We start from the raw sequence: 20,457 nt of genomic DNA on the forward strand, positions 1-20,457 counted from the left end.
GGTTCTTTCCTATCATTTGCCTAATTTAGGAAAGCCCCACAAGTATTTTTTGTGAAATGGGTGTGATATTTCCTGTCAAAAATTTAGTCTACGGTAGTTTTCAAATTGCCTTTTATCCTAGTACTGAAAACAATTCAGTTGTAACTTCATTATTTTTCTCAATCGTCCTTTAAACTAGTGAATATAGTGGATGGCTTGCCAAAAAATGGAGGAAAGAGACTCCATAGATTTAGTAGAATAAAAATTATGATAGCTTTTAAAAAATGATGAGAGCTGTTTTTGTGGTATTTCCATTTAGACTTTGTTATGTGCACTTTTACCTTGATGAACATACTGCATTTGCAATTATGTAAACTGAGTCACTTTATACTTTTTGAGCCTATCTTCTTTCTTGAAGAAATTATGCATAACATCATAGTTTTAGCTTTATATTTATGTATAATAAACTTAATAGAAAGTGCACATAACCTAATTATACAGTTTTTTAAATTTCAGGTTACTATGGGGGTACGTACAATTAGGTTATGAAAATTCCTTTTGTAAGGTTAAAGTCTGCATTGTAGTTGTGTCCTTCATCCGGAATTGTGCCATAGATCTGTGCAGTGTCCCCATTGTGTGGGAATTTACCTGTCTCCTTCCCCCAACCCCATTTGAATTTAATTTGGTTTTTCTTTCATGTGAGCCCATATTTGTTAATCTAGTTTCAAATTGAAACTGAGTATATGTGATGCTTATTTTTTCATTGTGATACTTTATTAAGGAGAATATTCTCCAAAGCTGTCTAGGTTGTTACAAAAGATACAAAATCATCTTTTTTTAAATAGATGAATAGTATCCCATGGTATACATAAACCACAATTTATTAATCTATTCGCATGTTGAAGGGAAGTTAGATTGTTTCTACATCTCTGGGATTATGAATTGTGCTGCTATAAACATTTAGGTGCAAATGACCTTATGGCAAACTGACTCTTTTTCTTTTGGGTAGATACCTAGTAATGGGATTGCAGGATCTAATGCTAGGTCTACTCTAAGTTCTTTGTGGACCATCCATACTTTTTTCTATAGAGTCTGAACTAGATTGCATTCCCACCAACAGTGGAGGAGGGTTCCCTTCTCTTCAAACTCAGGTTAGCATCTATTCCTTTAGGACCTTGTGATGTGGACCATTCTCACTAGTGTTAGGTGATATCTCAAAGTGGTTTTGATTTGCATTTCTCTGATGATTAGGGACATTGAGCATTTTTTCATGAGTTTGTTGGTCAGTTGTCCTCATGTGAAAGTTTCTGTTCGTGTCTTTTACTAGTTGTATTGTTTGATAAATTTCCACAAACAGAATACATCTGTGTAACTGGCATTCAGATCAGGACAATCACCCCCTAAAGTGCCCTTCTTGCTGCCTTTGGGTACTAACCACTATAAACTACTCTTTTAACTTCTGATATTAAAGATTAGTTTTGCTTGTTTTCTAAGCATATTTCAATAGCCATGTAAAATCCTGTCATTTATATATGCTTTAATTTACATATTTTTATGTTATTAGACATTTATGATTTTTCTGAGGTTTCTTTATTACAACTAAAACTGTAGGGAACATCTACTTTATGTATTGTTACTATAGCTTTCCCAGGAGTGATGTTCCTCAGAAGAATGGCATAAACATTTCTAAGACTTTTTTTATTACATTGGCAATTTGCTTTCCAAAGTAGTTAAAAAAGTTAATACTGCCACCAGTGATTTATGTGTCTTACTTTATGACCCCACAATAAGTGTTGAGTGTTCACTTCCTTTAAATTGGTAGGTAAGAAATGGTATGGAAAACAGAATTTTAAACTCACTTTTCCTGTTGTCTTAGCTAGTATAAAACAACATGGTATGATGAATATATTTATAAAATTTTTATCCCAATATCTTTTAAAACAATAGGCTCCGTATGGCTAAGCTATATGACTCTGACAAGTATTTAGTAATTCAAGTAAACAATTAACTGCTCCTCTGGGTAGGATTTTGATCAAGCCAGTTTATATCTTTATTTCTCTGAACCTTAACTGCTACATTTGTAAATGGGGAAGTTGAATCCTATTATAAGACTGCTAGTTGTCAGACATATACAGCTCTAATGTTGGACCAATTTATAGACGAACAGAGAAGTCAATTACTGAAGAGTCCATTTAGCTCACCCTGTGGGTTTAGTAATGGGTTGTGAGCATGTTAAATGCAAGGACTTTGAAACAGTCTGCCCAGGTTCAAATGTTGGCTCTTTGTGCCTCAGTTTCCTAATCTTTAAAATAGGGATAATGTTAGTACCTACTACGTGGTGACACCCGAACCCAAATGTTTATTGCAGCACAATTCACAATTGCAAAGATGTTGAAGTAACCTAAGGGCCCATGAATTCATGAGTTGATTAAGAAAATGTGGTATATATACACCATGGAGTACTACTCAGCCATGAAATGGAATTAAATAATGTCCTTTGCAGCAACTTGGATGGAATTGGAGATCATTACTTTCAGTCAGGCATCCTCAAACTATGGCCCGTGGGCCACACAGTCCACCTAGGACATTTATCTGCCCACCAGGTGTTTTTGCCACAGCAGTGGCCTGTCCTGCTTAGATGCTGACTCGTCCCAGGGCCCACAGTCTGGCCCTCCAGTCTGAGGGACAGTGAACTGGCCCCCTGTTTAAAAAGTTTGAGGACCCCTGAATAGTGAAGTATCTCAGGAATGGAAAGGCAAATACCACATGTCCTTTATAATAACTGAGAGCTAATGGATGGGTACAGACACAAAGAGATATAAAGAACATAGGACAGGGAAGCTGTGGTGTACCGTGAGCACTACTGAGGTGATGGGCATACTAAAAGCCCCAACTTAATCATTATGGACACAAAGGTGTCCATGCAAGAAAAACATTTGTGCCTATTTAATATTGTGAAATTATAAAAATTTAAAACATGACAACAAAAAATTAAAATTGCTTTTCAATGTGAAGTCTTTATAGCTTTTTCTGTGCCTGGCACATAGAAACTATGCATTTTGGTGATAATACCTGAATTAGCAAACAAGAACGTTCTAGGTATAAGGAAGAGCAAGAGAAAATCCACAGAACTTGAATAAACACAGCGAATGCTGGTAATCTAGTATTTCTAGAACACAAAGTGTGTAGAGAAGACCCGGTAGAGATGAGTCTGAGAGGTAAGCAGAGACCAGGTTATGAATGCCTGTGTCTTGTTTACCTCTTTTTTTTCCTCCATTACCGACATAATGCCTATCATAAAGTGGTATTTACTATAAGCAAAAGCATTTTGAATGAAAAAGTTCAATTTAATTGGAAGGCTATGCTATATTTTTCACATGATGCAGAACCTTTGAAACATTTTGTGGAAAGTGTGACATGGATTTTTATAGATTTGCCTTGGTATTATTGTGTAGAAAGGGTTCGAGTGGGCTGAGATTGTAGTATCTAAAAGGCTGCTGAGGAAGGAGACTAGAGTTAGAATGCTGGTCGTAATTATGGGGAAGAGAGTCCAAAGTTATCAACTATCAGGTGAAGGAAAGGAAAGAGATGAAATCATACTAATATACCTTCTTCCTTCTCTTTTCCTTTGTTATGAAAGTTACAGAGAGAGTGCCCATTTTTTCTCCCTCTTGAAATATATATATACTGTGTTTCTTTTTCTAGGTCAGTTCTTACTCCTGTTGGGTGTTTCCATGCTCTACCATGTTGAGGGCTAAGAATCGGCTTTTTTTATTTTTCCCTCATTACCTGAAGAAGGTAAAAGAATCATCGGGCTCCAGGCTTATATGGCAACGCCTTCTACACCAGCAACAACCACTTCACCCGGAATGGGCTGCCCTGGCTAAAAAGCAGCTGAAAGGCAAAAATCCAGAAGACCTAATATGGCGCACCCCAGAAGGGATCTCTATAAAGCCCTTATACTCCAGGAGGGATACTAAGGACTTACCTGAAGAACTTCCAGGAGTAAAGCCATTCACACGGGGACCATATCCCACTATGTACACCTTTAGGCCCTGGACCATACGCCAGTATGCTGGCTTCAGTACTGTGGAAGAGAGCAATAAGTTCTATAAAGACAATATTAAAGGTGAGATTTTAATGTAATATAAGATACATACTTCTAATCTTGGCTTTCTCTGAGGGGAGGCTAGTTAATCTCCGTATAGATGATACTCCCTTTATAATTTTTGAGTTAAAGACTATACTCTGAAGAAATTGATGTTTTCAACTTCTGTGGTCAAAAAGATAAGTGAGTCAGAATAAAGTGCTAAATTCTTGAAAGTGAACAACACGTGCACATCATTTAAAAGGAATTAAGTGAGGTTAAGTTGCATGAAGAAAAAAGACATTGGCTTTGCTTCTGAAAAACGTAACATTGTCAGGATAGGTATTGGAAGTGAAGATCATTTAAATGGTACTCAAGGAAAGTAATAAACAAACGATAACATGGTACAGATATGTTCAGTGCAGTCTGGCACTCATTCTCTAAAAGTTATCTTAATTATTATCTCTTCTCTCTGATCTATAATAAAATCATATTGTTTGAATGCTAAACTTGAAGATTTATGTTTGTGTTACCCTTGGAGGGTATACTTACATTTAGTATAGATTATTTTAGTTATTTAAAATTTTTTTATGACTTTCATAATTCTGTTTCTCAGAATATTTGAATAACCAAGACATCTTGTTAGGACCATATTAAAGAACAGAAAAAAGTAAGTAGGCATACTTACGAATACTGTTGACTATGTATGAATAGCCAGATCTTTTCATGAATTTTAGAAATATTTCAATAAAAAACTGTTACAATAAAACACAACTTGGTACATAAGAATCAAATATTCAGATAAAGACGAGATGAGTGAGATATTGGATTCCTTTCATTCCTTTCTGTGGTGAGGTCAGGAACTCAATTTGCATTTTAGCACATAGGAAACAGCTGACTTTTGGGAAGTGAAATATCTTTCAATTTGTCTTGACACGTGGGGGCATAAAAATATTTGAGATAAAAGTATGCTATGCTGTGATGAATTAACATTTTTAGTAATGTTAAAGTAAATCAGCTTACTTTGATCCCAGACTCTTTAATCTTAGATTATTTTTCTCCACATGTTTAGCTGGTCAGCAGGGATTATCTGTTGCCTTTGATCTGGCAACACATCGTGGCTATGATTCAGACAACCCTCGAGTTCGTGGTGATGTTGGAATGGCTGGAGTTGCTATTGACACTGTGGAAGATACCAAAATTCTTTTTGATGGAATTCCTTTAGAAAAAATGTCAGTTTCCATGACCATGAATGGAGCAGTTATTCCAGTTCTTGCAAATTTTATAGTAACTGGAGAAGAACAAGGCGTACCTAAAGAGAAACTTACTGGTACCATCCAAAATGATATACTAAAGGAGTTTATGGTCAGAAATACGTATATTTTTCCTCCAGAACCATCCATGAAAATTATTGCTGACATCTTCCAATATACAGCAAAGGTATACTTTGTAGTTATTATAGGTTTTGCTGTAGTTCCTTGAATGTAGGAATTTTTACAACATGTTTGAATTTGGTAACTGAATCTCAGTAATAATTATAGTATGAAGTCAGGGTGCTTTGTTATTAGTTTTTTATTTTTACTGTATTAATTGTATGATTTGTCATTATCATAACCTAGGCAGTAGGCCATTAAGATATTTTCTTTATTGTTAAAACTTAAATCTCTAGTATTTATTAGAATCAGGGAGATCTCATAATTTATATTTTCTTATTTCCCTCCAGAGTTTAGGTGCAGTTGTGAAGTAGACACAGGTGTCAGACAGATGAGGATAAGAATGTCAGCTTTATTTCTGCTAAAAGCTGGATTAGAAGATAACGCTCATATCTGCAACCTCAGTGAGGTTTCTCATATTCACCCCTGAATGTTACTCATCTTCCTCAATCAGAGTGGTGGGGAAAGATGGCTCTGATAGTGTTCGTATAGTAGCAGCTGTCTCTCCACCACATTTTCCTTCTTCCTCCTATTTCTTCTTTTTTTTTTTTTTTTTTGAGCAATTCACACATATTTTCACCCATTATTCACACTTTGCTTTTTGCTAGTGATGGTCTCCTTCCACTTACCTACCTTAAAGCTAGACCATTATTTCATGGCAAAGGGAAATCTCTTCTCCATCAAAACTTTTTTATCTCTTTCACCCCTTTTATTTACTATCATCTCAGAACTCTAGCAAACATTGCCTGTGCTCCTCATTTGATATTTAGCCTCTACACTTTGCAATTTTATCTCTTCTCATATATTCCTTCTGCCCAATATTGCAGATTTCATTGCATAACGTTGTATACTTCAGTCGACTTTTTAGATTTAAAGAACATATACACTGAAAGATTGTGGTTAGCAGCAAATGCTAAACAAACATATACAAATAGTAGTGGCTTAAAGTCAATAGGAGTCAATTCCCTCTCGTGTAAAAGATGTCAGAAGGTAGGCTGTCAGGGGCTTACTTTGACAGAAGCTCCAGAGACATGGGATTCCAGGCTCCTTTTATTTTTCTTCTCTTTTGTTGTTAGTGTGCTGGCTCATGGTTAAGGGAGGGGCATGGGGAGGAAAGGTGTGGTAAGGAGAGACAGGTTTAGCTCCTTTTATTTACAGTGAACTTCGAGAAAGAGCACACCAAACTCCCACCTATATCAGTGGACACACATAGCAGTAAGAGATTGGAAATGTAGTCCTTGTACCTTGGCACTCTGAATTTATTCAGAGTTCATCTGATACATGAGAGTGGTAGAGAATGGTTATTTGAGTAGATAGTAGCAGACTGTGCTGTTGTACTCTTGCTGGGGTATATTTCACCTTGTGGGACATCTTAACATCACCCACAAGTATAAATTGCTTTATGTAATCTTCATGTAAGTTGATAAAAGGCCAATTTCAGATACTGGTCAATAATATCACATTGTAGTACTTTGTAAACTGTGAACTTTCTTTATTTTTAAAAAAATTTAATTGCAACAAAATACACATAACATGAAATTACCATCTTAATTTTTAAGTGTACAATTCAGTGGCACTAACTACATTGACATTAGCAAGCAACCATCACCACCATTCATCTCCAGAACTTTTTCATCCTCCCCAAGTGAAACTGAATCCATGAAGCACTGATTCCCCATATCCTCTCTAGCCCCTGGCAATCACATTCTATTTTCATTCTCTGAATTTGACTAGGGTCCTCAAATAAGTAGAATCTTACAGTATTTGTCTTTTTTTGGACTGGCTTATTTTACTTAGTGTAACATCCTCAGAGTTCACCCATGTTGTAAGCATGTGTCAGAATTACTTTTTAAGATTGAATAATATTCTTATATTTGGTTATTTTTATTATTCTTAAATTTTTCTACTTTTCTCCATAGAGAAATCCCTGCTTGTGTCCTTGCTTCTTATTTATAAACTCTAAATATTCTCAGGTAGTCTCTTAACTCCATGGGGTTCAATTTCTATTGCTTTTGTTGTGGAACATATTTTAAAGACTTCTAGTTCGTTGTAAATAAAATATTCGCAAATATAAACTATATGTATTTTAGATATGTGGCATACACATATATATCTTATATGGTATAGATATGGCTTATGTGTTCATACCATGTATGGTATATGTATATATGGTGTAATTAATTCATACCATACATTAACAACATCAACTGACCTATTTTGAGTACTTGCTGTGTCCTGCATAATACATGTACTGAATGATTTTAAAGAGTCATTTCATTTCATCCTATAATTTCAATGAGGAAGGTACAATTATTATTTCTGTTTCGTAGATTAGGAGCTAAAAACTGAGAAATTTGCCTACAGTCTCATAGCTAGGTAAATGATACAGCTAGAATTTTGAGAACTCTCACCCTAGAAGTCTATGCTCTTGACTACTTTACTTAGTTTCTATGATTTAGTTTTGTGATTTGGGTTCACGCCTGGGAACAATAAAAAGTTTTGATTCTATGGGGTATCTGTGGTAGGTATTCTACCTAACATGAAAATAACTGGGGGACTGGTTGAATGCACTTATCTTAATGGTTGTAGTTGAAAGAACCTGGGTAGGATATGGTTAGCATTAAATGTTACAGTAAGTCAGATTCAGTTTTTAATTTTTAAGCCCAGCATTTTATCCCATTTTGTTTCAATATATTTAAAACTAAGGGTAAAGTCATTTTCTTTTTTATCCTTTATGTACTTATTCATTTTTCGTACCTTCATTCAAATAAGAAAATTAATAACTAGTAAACAATATTAAATGTACACATCTTTAGCAGATCAAACCATGATTGTAAGTCCAAATAAACTCTAAATATTGACTCTTATGAGGTCAAAGTCCTTGATTTGGAATTAAAAATGTCTTCATGTAGTTCTCAGGCCAAAGTTTGCATTTCCAATCTCAGCTAATTCAAAGTCTAAACTTTTAGAAAGAGAGTACACATTCTTTTTCCACTAGAAAAATAAAATAGATATAGTCCTGAATGACAAGGCTTCATGAACCAACCATTAAAATTAGAGAATGAATTAAATACAACAAATAAACATTAAATATCTTCATTAACATTATAAACTTCCAAGTATATTTGAGCTGAAGATGATTTTAAAATAATATTTGCTTTTAGAAAATGTTTAATAGAAATTTTTAATATTTGTATTTATTCACTGTTACAATTTTTATTTTATGTAGCACATGCCAAAATTTAATTCGATTTCAATCAGTGGATACCATATGCAGGAAGCAGGGGCTGATGCCATTCTGGAACTGGCCTACACTATAGCAGATGGATTGGAGTACACTAGAACAGGACTCCAGGCTGGCCTGACAATTGATGAATTTGCACCACGGTGAGTAAATTAAACTTAGTTATTGTTTCAACATTAAGAAAGTATATGGGGCCATTTTATGAGTGTACAGCAAATTATATTAGTAAAATGAAACTGTAAATATAAGTGTTAGTTTAGATTTAGATTTTCTTAGGTATTATCTGAGTATATAAGAGAATAAGCTAATGTAATTTATAAGAGAAAATCAGAATTAAAATTGGTCATTCTTTTTTGTAAATTGGAGGAATATTTTGGCTAACCTATTCTGAGAACACAATTCACTTGCACATTTTAACAAATTATATTTCTTTTAATTTTTCCATCTTAAAATATAGAATTCATATTGTATGTTTCATGTATGTAATAGAAATGTTTTGGGATGCCCAGTGCTTTTGAAAATATTTTATGACAGCTTGTTAGTAAGGTTATATGACAAATGTAGAAAAACGTAAATAAATTTAAATGTAAATGAATTTAAATGTAAATTACTTTATGAAAGTATGTCAATTTTGGGGTGAAAAAAATCAATGGTTCAGTCATTTACTAAGCAATCATTTACAAAGCTTTGCTCTGGGCCAAGCAGGGTAGGGATTCTGAAGCCTCAGGGCCACATGGGGTTTCCCAGGTCCCCATGTACTGCCCTCCATGGAATCCAAATTTCATGGAACAAATGCCTTTTAAAGTACTTGTTCTGTAAAATTTGAGTTCAGTCAAAAGGCCATAGTCGATGATCCAGAATTCCCCATGGGGCCAAAAGGCCACAGGTTCCCCTTTCCATGATTATGTGAAGACTTTATTTGCCCCTTTTACTTTCATTTTCCCAAGAGTTTATGGAGGCGTTTTCTAGAAGCTGCTTAATATGTGATGTTGCAACAGGTTGCAGAAACAGACTGCAACTCTCTTCTCTTCTACATAGTAAAAGAGATGTTGTTAAACAAAAACCAATAACTTTATTATAATTTTTTCAGTTTAGAGAAGCATATTTTTCAAAAGAATTATTAGTTATGTTAACATGGTATAAGTTTATTTTTATTTTTAAATGAACTAGTAAGTAAAATATGGACAAATATTTTCAAATAAAGAAACATTCTTTGGGCTCTTCAGGAATTTTAAGAGAGAAAAAGGATCCTGAGATCAAAATATTTTGAGAACGGTGGGGACGTGGTAGCTCACATCTGTAATCCTGGCACTCTGAAAGGCTGAAGCAGGTAGATTGCCTGAGCTCCCAAGTTCAAGACTGCTCTGAGTAAGAGTGAGACCTCACCTCTAAAAAAAAAATAACTGGAAGTTGTGGCAGCCACCTGAAGTCCCAGCTACTCGGGAGGCTGAGGCCCAAGAGTTTGAGGTTGTTGTGAGCTGTGATGTCCCAGCACTTTACCCAGAGCGACGAAGTGAGACTCTGTATGAATAAATAAATAAATAAATAAAACAGAATATTTGAGAACTATCTGTGGTGTTAAGAACTTCTTCCAAGTATATATCAGGAATTTTTTTTTTTAAGTTTTACTCTATTATTGTTGACCTTGTTTTAATTCACAACCTTTGTGCTCTCAGAGACAGGCACACTGAAATGTGTAAATCAGCTATAGAATAGAAGATAGAAGGGAATAGTGGAAGTTGGGGACAAATTGGAAAAATATATGCCTAAACCCATACACGGTCATTCTTTATAAAACACAAAAACTAAAACTTTCTTGCTATCTAAACAAAACAATTTTGTCATTTTATTCTCTTTATATGCGACCCCTGCTTTACATATTACATATTCCTAAAATATTTTACTTTTTAGAAATTGAATCTTTATTTAATTAAGGACACAAGAGGAGATTCTTTCCTAAAGAAAACCATTTGCCAAGGGAATAATTCTTACCTAAAACAAATAATCACAGCTGCTTTTTTCACATGCATAATTTTAATATGTTAGATTTAAAGCTGTATAAATATTGATTTTAATTCAGATTAACTTGTTTGTGATTAAAATCTGGACATTGATTTTCTAGTGTATGCTACAATTAGTTTTATTTTCTGTTCTGTCTTGTTAAAATTCTGGACTTAACATTACTATTTTAGGTTGTCTTTCTTCTGGGGAATTGGGATGAACTTCTATATGGAAATAGCAAAGATGAGAGCTGGAAGAAGACTCTGGGCTCACTTAATAGAGAAAATGTTTCAGCCTAAAAACTCTAAATCTCTTCTTCTAAGAGCACATTGTCAGACTTCAGGATGGTCACTTACTGAGCAGGTCTGTATATGATTTAAAATACAGAATTTTAATAAAGTCATATATTTTCTTCTCAGCCACATGGCATAGTCAGGAAAGAGATGGAAGAAGCTATCTGCTAATATTTCACCATCATAAACATCCTTAAGCATAATGCATGCTTAGGTTTGTATTTAAACCTACTCTGATAAATAGGATTGGTTCCCTCTAGTGGTTAACAGTGTAAAATCATTTTACATTTGGGTGTCGTGCTGTTTTACTTTTTTAAAAGTAAACAAAATTTGATGATGAGGAAGAAGTAAACATTATAATTTACTGGATACTCAGATAATTGTAAGAGTTAAATCGTTAACATAGAACTGTCTAATGAAAATGTTATTTTCCATGTACACATATATTTTATTTTTTTAATTTATATGTTTAAATAAGCAGACACACAGGCTGCTTAAATGGTATTATCAAAAATCATATGGTGATGATCTTGTTTTTTCACATGTTCTACATATTAAATTATTTGACATATTTTAAAATTCTATGTGTAAACTTAAATTGCTTTTATACTTTAAAAACGAATAACAGCTAATATTCTCCATAGGAAATATAATTTTAGGTTCTTGTAATTGGAGAAATAGAGATTTTAAGGGTTAGAAGGAACATAGTAATTGTTTTTGTTTTAGGCTGCTTATTGTTACAGCTAAGGAAACTGAAGTTCACAGAGGTTCAGTGACTTGCCCAAATTATAATTAGAAACGCAATAAACCAGAACTCGAATTTCCTATCATTGTTCATCTGTTTTATTTACCATTTATTGAGTGACTGTTTTGTTTACATTATTGTGATGTGGATACTTTCAGGTATACAAAATACTTAGGAGATAGTGAATTGTTAGATGAAGGATTATATAATTAAAGTAGAAAAGTATACATTTTTGACATACTTATAGAAAAGTATTTAGGTAGTATACATGTCAACACAATAACCGAGGATTATAAGAGACAATGTTTTTTTTTTTTTTTTTTTTTTTTGAGACAGAGCCTCAAGCTGTCCCCCTGGGTAGAGTGCCGTGGCATTACAGCTCACTGCAACCTCTAACTCCTGGGCTCAAGCGAGTCTCCTGCCTCCGCCTCCCAAGTAGCTGGGACCACAGGCGCCCGCCACAACGCCTGGCTATTTTTTGGTTGCAGCCGTCATTGTTGTTTTGGCGGGTCCGGGCTGGGGATTCGAACCCGCCACCTTAGGTGTACGTGGCTGGCGCCTTAGCCGGTTGAGCTATAGGCGCTGAGCCAAGAGACAATGTTTTAATGCCTAACCACAGAGTAAACACTTTGGCTTTCAATTCTCTTTCCAGCTTGTTCACTGATTTGTCTAAGTTTATTTGATATTCTGAGTCTAGTGCGTACACTGGCATAGAAGATACGCAGTAGTTGCTGTTTAATCGTGTTGCCTTTTATAGCTGCAATATCTATCACCAGCTTCCTTATTTTGTTTTTTGTTAACAAATGTTTTAGGATCCCTATAATAACATTGTCCGTACTGCAATAGAAGCAATGGCAGCAGTATTTGGAGGGACTCAGTCATTGCACACAAATTCTTTTGATGAAGCTTTGGGTTTGCCTACTGTGAAAAGTGCTCGAATTGCCAGGAACACACAAATCATCATTCAGGAAGAATCTGGGATTCCTAAAGTGGCTGATCCTTGGGGAGGGTCATATATGATGGAATCACTCACAAATGATGTTTATGATGCTGCCCTGAAGGTTAGTATGTCTGCATTGCAACTTTGCTTTCAAGACTTACAGGTTTATAAAGATTTATAGATTTCATAAATAAGGATTTATAAATTGTTGAATTTTTAAATCAAATCATTTCTCAATTTATATCAAGATTTATGAAAGAGAAAAGGAGAAATTTAAATTTGATTTTATAGTTTTCAAGACAATATAGAAATACGTTTGTATTTTTCTATTCAAATAGTTAAAAAGACAACTAGTATATTTAATAGCTTTATTAAAACAGCAGGTTTTTGTCTTCTACTTTTTTCCCCCTGTTTTCTGGAGTAAGTTCCATACTTCTTTGTCTATTTTTGTTTTTATCTGCAGGGTTTAAAGTCTCATGCGTATACCGTTTCTTATAATTACATCAGTGTTGGTCATTAGACCTTGGACATTATCTATTGCTTTCCCAATGCGGTAGTTTAGATTTTAGCTGATTCATGCCCCTCTGTCCCTTGTCCCTTACTGCCAATATAATCATTTCTCAATATAATCCTTCCTGAAGTCCTCTAATGCTTTAATTTGTTTTAAATTGTTCTTAGTTCTGCCGACCACTGCTGTTCTTTGACTTCTCTTTGCCATTATCCTGGGACTTTTTCACTTCTCTGTTGAATGCTAAATCCTGAATCCTATGTCCATCTCTTTGCTATTAGGAAGCACATCTCATAGCAACCTACTAGAAAAAACGGTGCAGCAGAGACAAATTATTTGAAACTTTGCTGTTTGAAAATGTCTTTATTCTATTCTTGTACTTGATTGACTGAAGAGGTTTGAAATTATTTCCATTCAGGAATTCATCAGCAAGTTATGTAAGCATTGAGATCTGTTTTTTATTCTAGATTTTTATTCTAGCTTTTAATACTTCTGATCAGAAATTTGATCCCATTCTCATTCTAGATCTTTTTTTCTGAAAGCATCAGGGTCTCTTCTGTATTTTTTGTGTAAATGTATAAGTTGGTATGTTTATTTTTTCCTACATTGTATAGAACCTTTGACGAGTCTTTTTTGTATTATCCCATTTTTTATAGCTCTGGGAAATTTTCTTGCATTATTTCTTTGACAATATCTTTCTACCATTTTTTTATGGCTTCTCTTTCTAGAACTCCTAGTAATAAGCTGTGGGAACTCCTTAAATAATGTACTGAAGTTCTGTTCTTTTTCTATAATTCATCTCTTTGCATTTTTGTTCTGTTATCTTGGAGATTTGTGAACTCTGTGCTTCTGCTAAGTTTTTAACGTTCATATGTCATAATTTTATTTTTCAAGATCTCATTTTTGTTTTCTAATTTTTACCTTTGTATGTCATATATGTTTCATTAATGTAGACTCTCTTTTTCTCAGGATATTAGTGATAATTTTAAAATTTTCTTCTGTATCCTATATTTTCTCTCTCTTTTTTTGTTTTCTTTTTGTCTTTAGTCTTATTGTGCAGAATGTAGGCTTTTATTTCATTGAGACAACTTTCCCTTGCCTTTCTCCATATTTAGTGTTTGATATTTCATTGCTTCTTGAGTTCATTTTCTGTAGACAGTAAATTTTGGTTCTACTGACAGAATGGGATGTGGGTAGTTACAAACTCTCGAGTACTTTCCCTCTTTTTAGCTTCCCATCTTACCCTTGTCTTCTGTAACATGGAATACAGATTATTCTTTAGGGAAAAGCCAGTTTGACTTTGATCCTTTCCACTGGATCATATATCATTTCACCATCTATTTTTGCTTTTATGTGAACCTGTGATTAAAGATTTAAATGTTTTCTGGTTTTGTTAAAGATAAAGTAATATCATTTCTTTGCTGCTATTTTAAAAGTAAATAGTATTTTGAAATATACATATTCTTTAAGAGGCTTTATTTATGTAATTATGAAAACTTTACTGATATAGCTAAAAATAAAGACTAGAGAATTGATGTTATCTTTATTTTTCTCCTAAGACTTGAGTGAGTGATTTTATTTTCCAGAATATACTTGTTAATTGTAGATTATGTTTTTAAATACTTTCAACACACAAATTCTAATTAATACCTTTGGTGTTTATTTAGTTATTTTCTTATGAAATGTTAAATTTTTATGAAATATTAACATTTAGTTTATAATTTTATTAATATTAGTAATTACATAATGCTCATAACAAATCAATTTTCTATATTTTCTTTTAGTTTTATTAATGTTTTTCTTATTAGCTAATTAATGAAATAGAAGAAATGGGTGGAATGGCCAAAGCTGTAGCTGAGGGAATACCTAAACTTCGAATTGAAGAATGTGCTGCCCGAAGACAAGCTAGAATAGATTCTGGTAAGATCAAGTGAAAAAGGTTATATAGGAAACTAGAATTTAAAAAAAATGTTAATTTCTCTTTGAGGATAACATATATAGTTAATATAACAAAAATGAAAAGATGAAAGTTGTATAAAAATTTGTTCATATTTATGTTTACATATGTATGTATTTGTATTTTAGCATGAATGGATACATACAGGCAAGCTTATGTACAAAGTGTGTAGAAATATAACCATTATATATATGTACATGTTTGTGGGTGGCTATTACCAACATTTTGAAGGTGACATTATTAATGCTCATTGTACTCTGCATTGGAGTATTCGTTAATTCAGTCAATAAATACTTTTAGTCTATTGTGTTTGAGGCATTTGCTGTGTCTGGGCATACCACTGCGAACAGGGCATTCATGGTTTCTGTGCCCATCAAGCTTACATTCTAGTAAAAGAGAGAAAAATGAACAAGTAAGCAAATAAAATATTACAGATTGTGGTAAGTGCCATGAAGGAAGGAAGAAGGAATATGACCTGGGATAGGAGTGGTGGGATATTTTTACATAAGACTATTAATCTGATAGTTTGAAGCAAAATAATATATTCTTTATTGTGTAGGGAAGTGTCTTTTTAATTTTGATTTATTGCTTATACATTTTCAAGTATTTATCTCTTTTTAAAAAGCAGTTGGCTATAAAACAAGTCAAGAACATATTAGAAAAGCAACTGAGTATTAATTCTCTACCTTATAAATATTAAATGGTAACTTCTGTGATTATTTTTATTTTGTAGTATTAGAAGAAAATTTATCAGAAACTCATGAAAAGCGTACAGTTAGAAGAATAATAAAAGTCCTGAAATATACCTGTTCTTTCCTCTCACACCACCATCCCAGATTAGAATTTGCTGATCTATATTGACGTTTCATTAAAAGTTAAAAATACTATTTGAAAATATTAAATGTATAAGGAAAATACATAACAATTGGAGTATTGCTATTAGGCTGTTATTTATGAATATAATGTTTATATTTCCTCCTTTGGGAAAACAGGTTCTGAAGTAATTGTTGGAGTAAATAAGTACCAGTTGGAAAAAGAAGATTCTGTAGAAGTTCTGGCAATTGATAATACTTCAGTGCGCAACAAGCAGATTGAAAAACTTCAGAAGGTATTCATGTTTTTTATTTTTTAGTATTTTCTGTGTTCTGGATTCTAGCTAAGCTGCTAAATTGTCCTGCTTAATCCTTAAAATAACCACATGACATAAGTATTATTTTTCATCATTTCAAATATAAGGAAACTAAAGATAAGACATAGAGAAACTTGCTTGGGGTATTAATAATTAGATAACCAGCACTCAGTCTGGGTCTGTTGACAACAAAAACTCATATTTTAAACCATGATATCTGTGTCTGTGAAACTTATTTGTTGTTATTAAAAACCACACTACCACTATAGTACCTTCTGCAAGTTTTAGATTAAAACTAAGGCTTAATGATTGTGTAATTCAACCAAATTTAAAAACAGAATAAAGTGTAGTGTTAGTCTTTGAACCCAGGGCTTCTCGTCACTTCTTTCCTCTAGACCTTAGTGCTTCGTACTACTATGAAAGAATTACTTGCTTTCTGACTTTTTAGATTTAACTGTATTTGGTAGTGTTTTAGTAAGCTACAATTTATAATGAACTTTATTTTAATGGAAACTAGAATACTGTATTTCCTTTTTTTTTCAATTTCTCATGGAGATGAACCAAAGAATATGAAATACTGAAATAGATAAACCATATTAATTGTCACTGTTTTAACATATGCATTTCTGTTGTGTAAAGATACCTTGGCATCCCAATCTTTGGCTTTTATAATTACTAGTGTTTCCAAGACAGGAAATTTAAAAATTCAATGGTTATTTTTTTGTCACTTTTGCTGTGATTCTTTAAGATATGACTGTTTTTTAAATCTATTAGACTTTTTCCAGTTAGGTGGAATGCATAGCTATCATCTTCAATTTTTTTTTTCCCATTAGAATTAATGGTAGATGTTTAGTGATATTATTTTCTCTTTTACCCTCAATATAATCAAGAATAATAATGATTCATCTATTACACGTTTTCATTTTTTAAAAGGATCTATTTAGTATGTAGCATTTTATTTCTGTTAATCATAAAAGTCTCAGTATTATATTTGGAAATCCCTTTTCTCCTCAGTTATGCTTTAGATTCTTATTAATTCTATACCCTCAGTTTTTCTCAAACTGAACAAACTCAACAGTAATTTTATATTAAATTGTTTTTCTACAACCCTAGCCCCAGTTAGTTATAGGACTTCATGAATTTTTGTAATTTGTTGTTCATGTAATTATAGGAAACAACCTAATCTGACTAGTTACTTTAGTAAACCAGAAAAGGTATACTTTTCAGTCTTTGCTCAAATGTCACCTTATCTAACAAGCTTAGAGTGATCCACATCTGTAATAAAACCCCACTCTGCTGCCCCAATCAATTCTTTGTTTGTTTTTCGTTTTTTGTTGAATTATATATTTATTTATATGTGTGTGTATTGTTTCTTTCTCTCACTCTCTAATAAAATGTAAAGTTCATGATGGGATAAACTTTGCTTTGTTTATTGCTATTTTCCCATCACTAGAAAAATGCTGGCATTGGTAGGTGCTTAATTAATATTCATCATCTATTGTAATCTAATTGGAAAATGTTTGCAAGTGATAATTATCATTGAGTTGAATAGCTTGCAATTCTGTGTATTCAGGAATAATCCTGTCTTAAAACATAATTGCTAAACATATACATTATGAATTGAATTGTTAAGCCATATAGGTATTATTCTGCCTATCAATATAAATCATATTTGCAGAAGCTCTTGTTTTCAGAAATCATAACTCTCTGTATTCTTGTTTTTACTGTTACTTTTATAAAATTAAAATGTATTGATTACCTGTACTGTGCCAGAAATTACCTTAGTTACATTTTCTCATTTAATCCTTATAAGAACCATTTTCTTTTATCTATCCCATCTGACAGAAATTAATATGAAGAGATGTTCAATCATGTTTTTATGCCCACTGAACTAGCAAATGGGAAACTGGAACTTGAACTCAAGTATGACTCCTGTGCCCAGGCTCTTAACTCCATACTGGTGTCTTTCCAACTTTTTTGACCATGATTCATAGTCAGAAATGCATTTTACCTACATGCCTACCTAAACACATACACAAATTTATAAGTATGTGAACACATAACAAATAAAAATTTCACAGAACTACTTATACAGTATACAGTGCACTTAGTTTCTGAATTATTTCAATTTTTTTAAAAGTGCTGATTACAGTCCACTAATTCTACCTCACCACCCACTACTGGATTAGGAGTTACAATTAAGAAACACCACAATATATTGCATTGTCTCCCCTTAGATTAGAAATTTAGATTACCAAGAAATGTAGACAACTGTATAAGGTAAAGAAAAACGGGCATTTTCACAGAGAATTTGGAGCTGGGTTTTTCCTTCCTATGATATAGTTTGCCCCTGTATCTGTGAGTTCTATGTCAGTAGATTTAACCAACCATGGGTTGAAATATTTGGGAAAAAAAATGAATGATTGCTTCTGTATTGAACATTTACAGACTTTCTATCTTAGTATTGTTTCTTAAACAATACAGTATAACAAATATTTACATTTTATTGGGTATCATAAGTAATCTAGGACAGTTTAAAGTATTTGGGAGGCTGTGTATAGGTCTATAGAAGTACTAATATGCTGTGTTCTATAAGGGCCTTGGACACTTTGGTATCTGTGAGGGGTCCTGGGACCAATTCCGTAACAGATACTGAGGGATAACTATGTGAATCTTCTGTCCTACCTCTGCTTATAGATACCGTATGATTTTAGTAACATCTTGAGCAGTATCATATTTTAGACTCTTACTCTTATCTGGTACAACTTGTATAAAAAGTAGATTTAGATAACTTAGTTTGGCGCTTGTTGGCAGAGTGGGGTAGAGTTAGGACCTAGGGAGAAAGTTTTGGCCATGCTTTTCAGTGTCTTTCTCTCAGTCTCACCTTCTAGCTTTCATTCTCTTGGGATTATTTTTAAATACAAAGAGCAGCAATATACATACATATTATACCTATATGTGTGTATATATGCATATATATATATGTATATATATATATATATGTGTGTGTAAAGAAAACTTAAAATGTAACCAAAATATTTTCTACGTTTTCATCTTTGTTGTTTTCTTATTTTTTCCCTTTAGTGTTCCTTTAAAATACTTCATGTCAAAGACCCACATGTTTCGATGCCTTCCAGCTTTAGAAAAGCCTGAGCAGTGTGTGCTGCTTGGGGAGTCACCGCAGTTATCACCCTGCTCGTTTCTTGTTTGTCAGGTTGTACACCGAGTTTAGTGTTATTTCAGGAAATCTTGAGTGAATGAATGAAATTCCTAGGTTATGTATTATTCTCTTCATTTTACATTTTATCCCTATTATTATTATTTCTTTCTTTCTTTTTTTTTTTTTGGTAAGGCAAACATGAAATAAAGAGAAAGATAGGTTTACGGAGCAAGTTAGATTTGTCATAGACAGTGAAAAGGCCCACTTGTCATGACAAAAAGGGCGACCCTCTTATTTTTGAAGATACAATTATGGAACAGTTTCCATATGGTACATACCAGAGTCTAAGCTCTTGATTTTTGTTATATTCTCTGTTTACATAAATTATTCCTTTCCTCAACTTTTCCATTAGATCAAATCCAGCAGGGATGAAGCGTTGGCAGAACGGTGTCTTGCTGCACTGACCAAATGTGCTGCCAGTGGAGATGGGAACATCCTGGCTCTGGCTGTGGATGCAGCTCGGGCGAGGTAAGGATATGTAAGTTTGGAGATTTCCAAAGACGAAATGTTGACCAGTTTAGCTTTTCAGAATATAGTTAAATAAAAGGTTGGTCCTATAACTACATGAGCCCAAAAGAAAATAATGGTGACCATAATATATTTAATTATCTTTTAAAAATATCTCTATTTAAAACATTCATATATTTTGAATGAAACCTATTCATGCTTGTGTATTTCACTGTGACTCCGGACATTTAAAGCTGTTGTGATGAATCCATTTTGCTGATTTGTAGGCTAAAATTTATGTACTTTCAGGTATGCTATGTGTCATCAGGCCTGTGTCCACCATCTCAATACTTTACCAGTTAATGCTTTTGTATGGGGCAAATTAATGTGAGAATTGATAGGAAAAACTTATGATATGATATTATTTTTGAATTATTTTTAACTGTGAAGCAACCAGAAGAGCAACCAACTTCC

The 20,457-nt window shown here is 33.2% G+C and overlaps 1 protein-coding gene across 1 annotated transcript in view; it reads left to right on the forward strand.

Annotated features, from left to right (window-relative positions):
- MUT (methylmalonyl-CoA mutase) overlaps positions 1–20,457 on the forward strand; it is a 34,683-nt gene that overhangs the window by 1,125 nt on the left and 13,101 nt on the right. The window contains exons 2-9 of the mRNA XM_012813867.2: positions 3,685–4,108; positions 5,139–5,506; positions 8,729–8,886; positions 10,936–11,107; positions 12,595–12,843; positions 15,039–15,150; positions 16,180–16,295; positions 19,889–20,004. Of these exons, the coding sequence (XP_012669321.1) occupies positions 3,724–4,108; positions 5,139–5,506; positions 8,729–8,886; positions 10,936–11,107; positions 12,595–12,843; positions 15,039–15,150; positions 16,180–16,295; positions 19,889–20,004 (1,676 nt within the window). The 5' untranslated portion in view covers positions 3,685–3,723. The remainder of the gene's footprint in view (positions 1–3,684; positions 4,109–5,138; positions 5,507–8,728; positions 8,887–10,935; positions 11,108–12,594; positions 12,844–15,038; positions 15,151–16,179; positions 16,296–19,888; positions 20,005–20,457) is intronic.

Source organism: Otolemur garnettii, unplaced genomic scaffold, assembly GCF_000181295.1.
Source record: "Otolemur garnettii isolate 467f Iridium unplaced genomic scaffold, OtoGar3 scaffold00322, whole genome shotgun sequence".
NCBI lineage: Eukaryota > Metazoa > Chordata > Mammalia > Primates > Galagidae > Otolemur > Otolemur garnettii.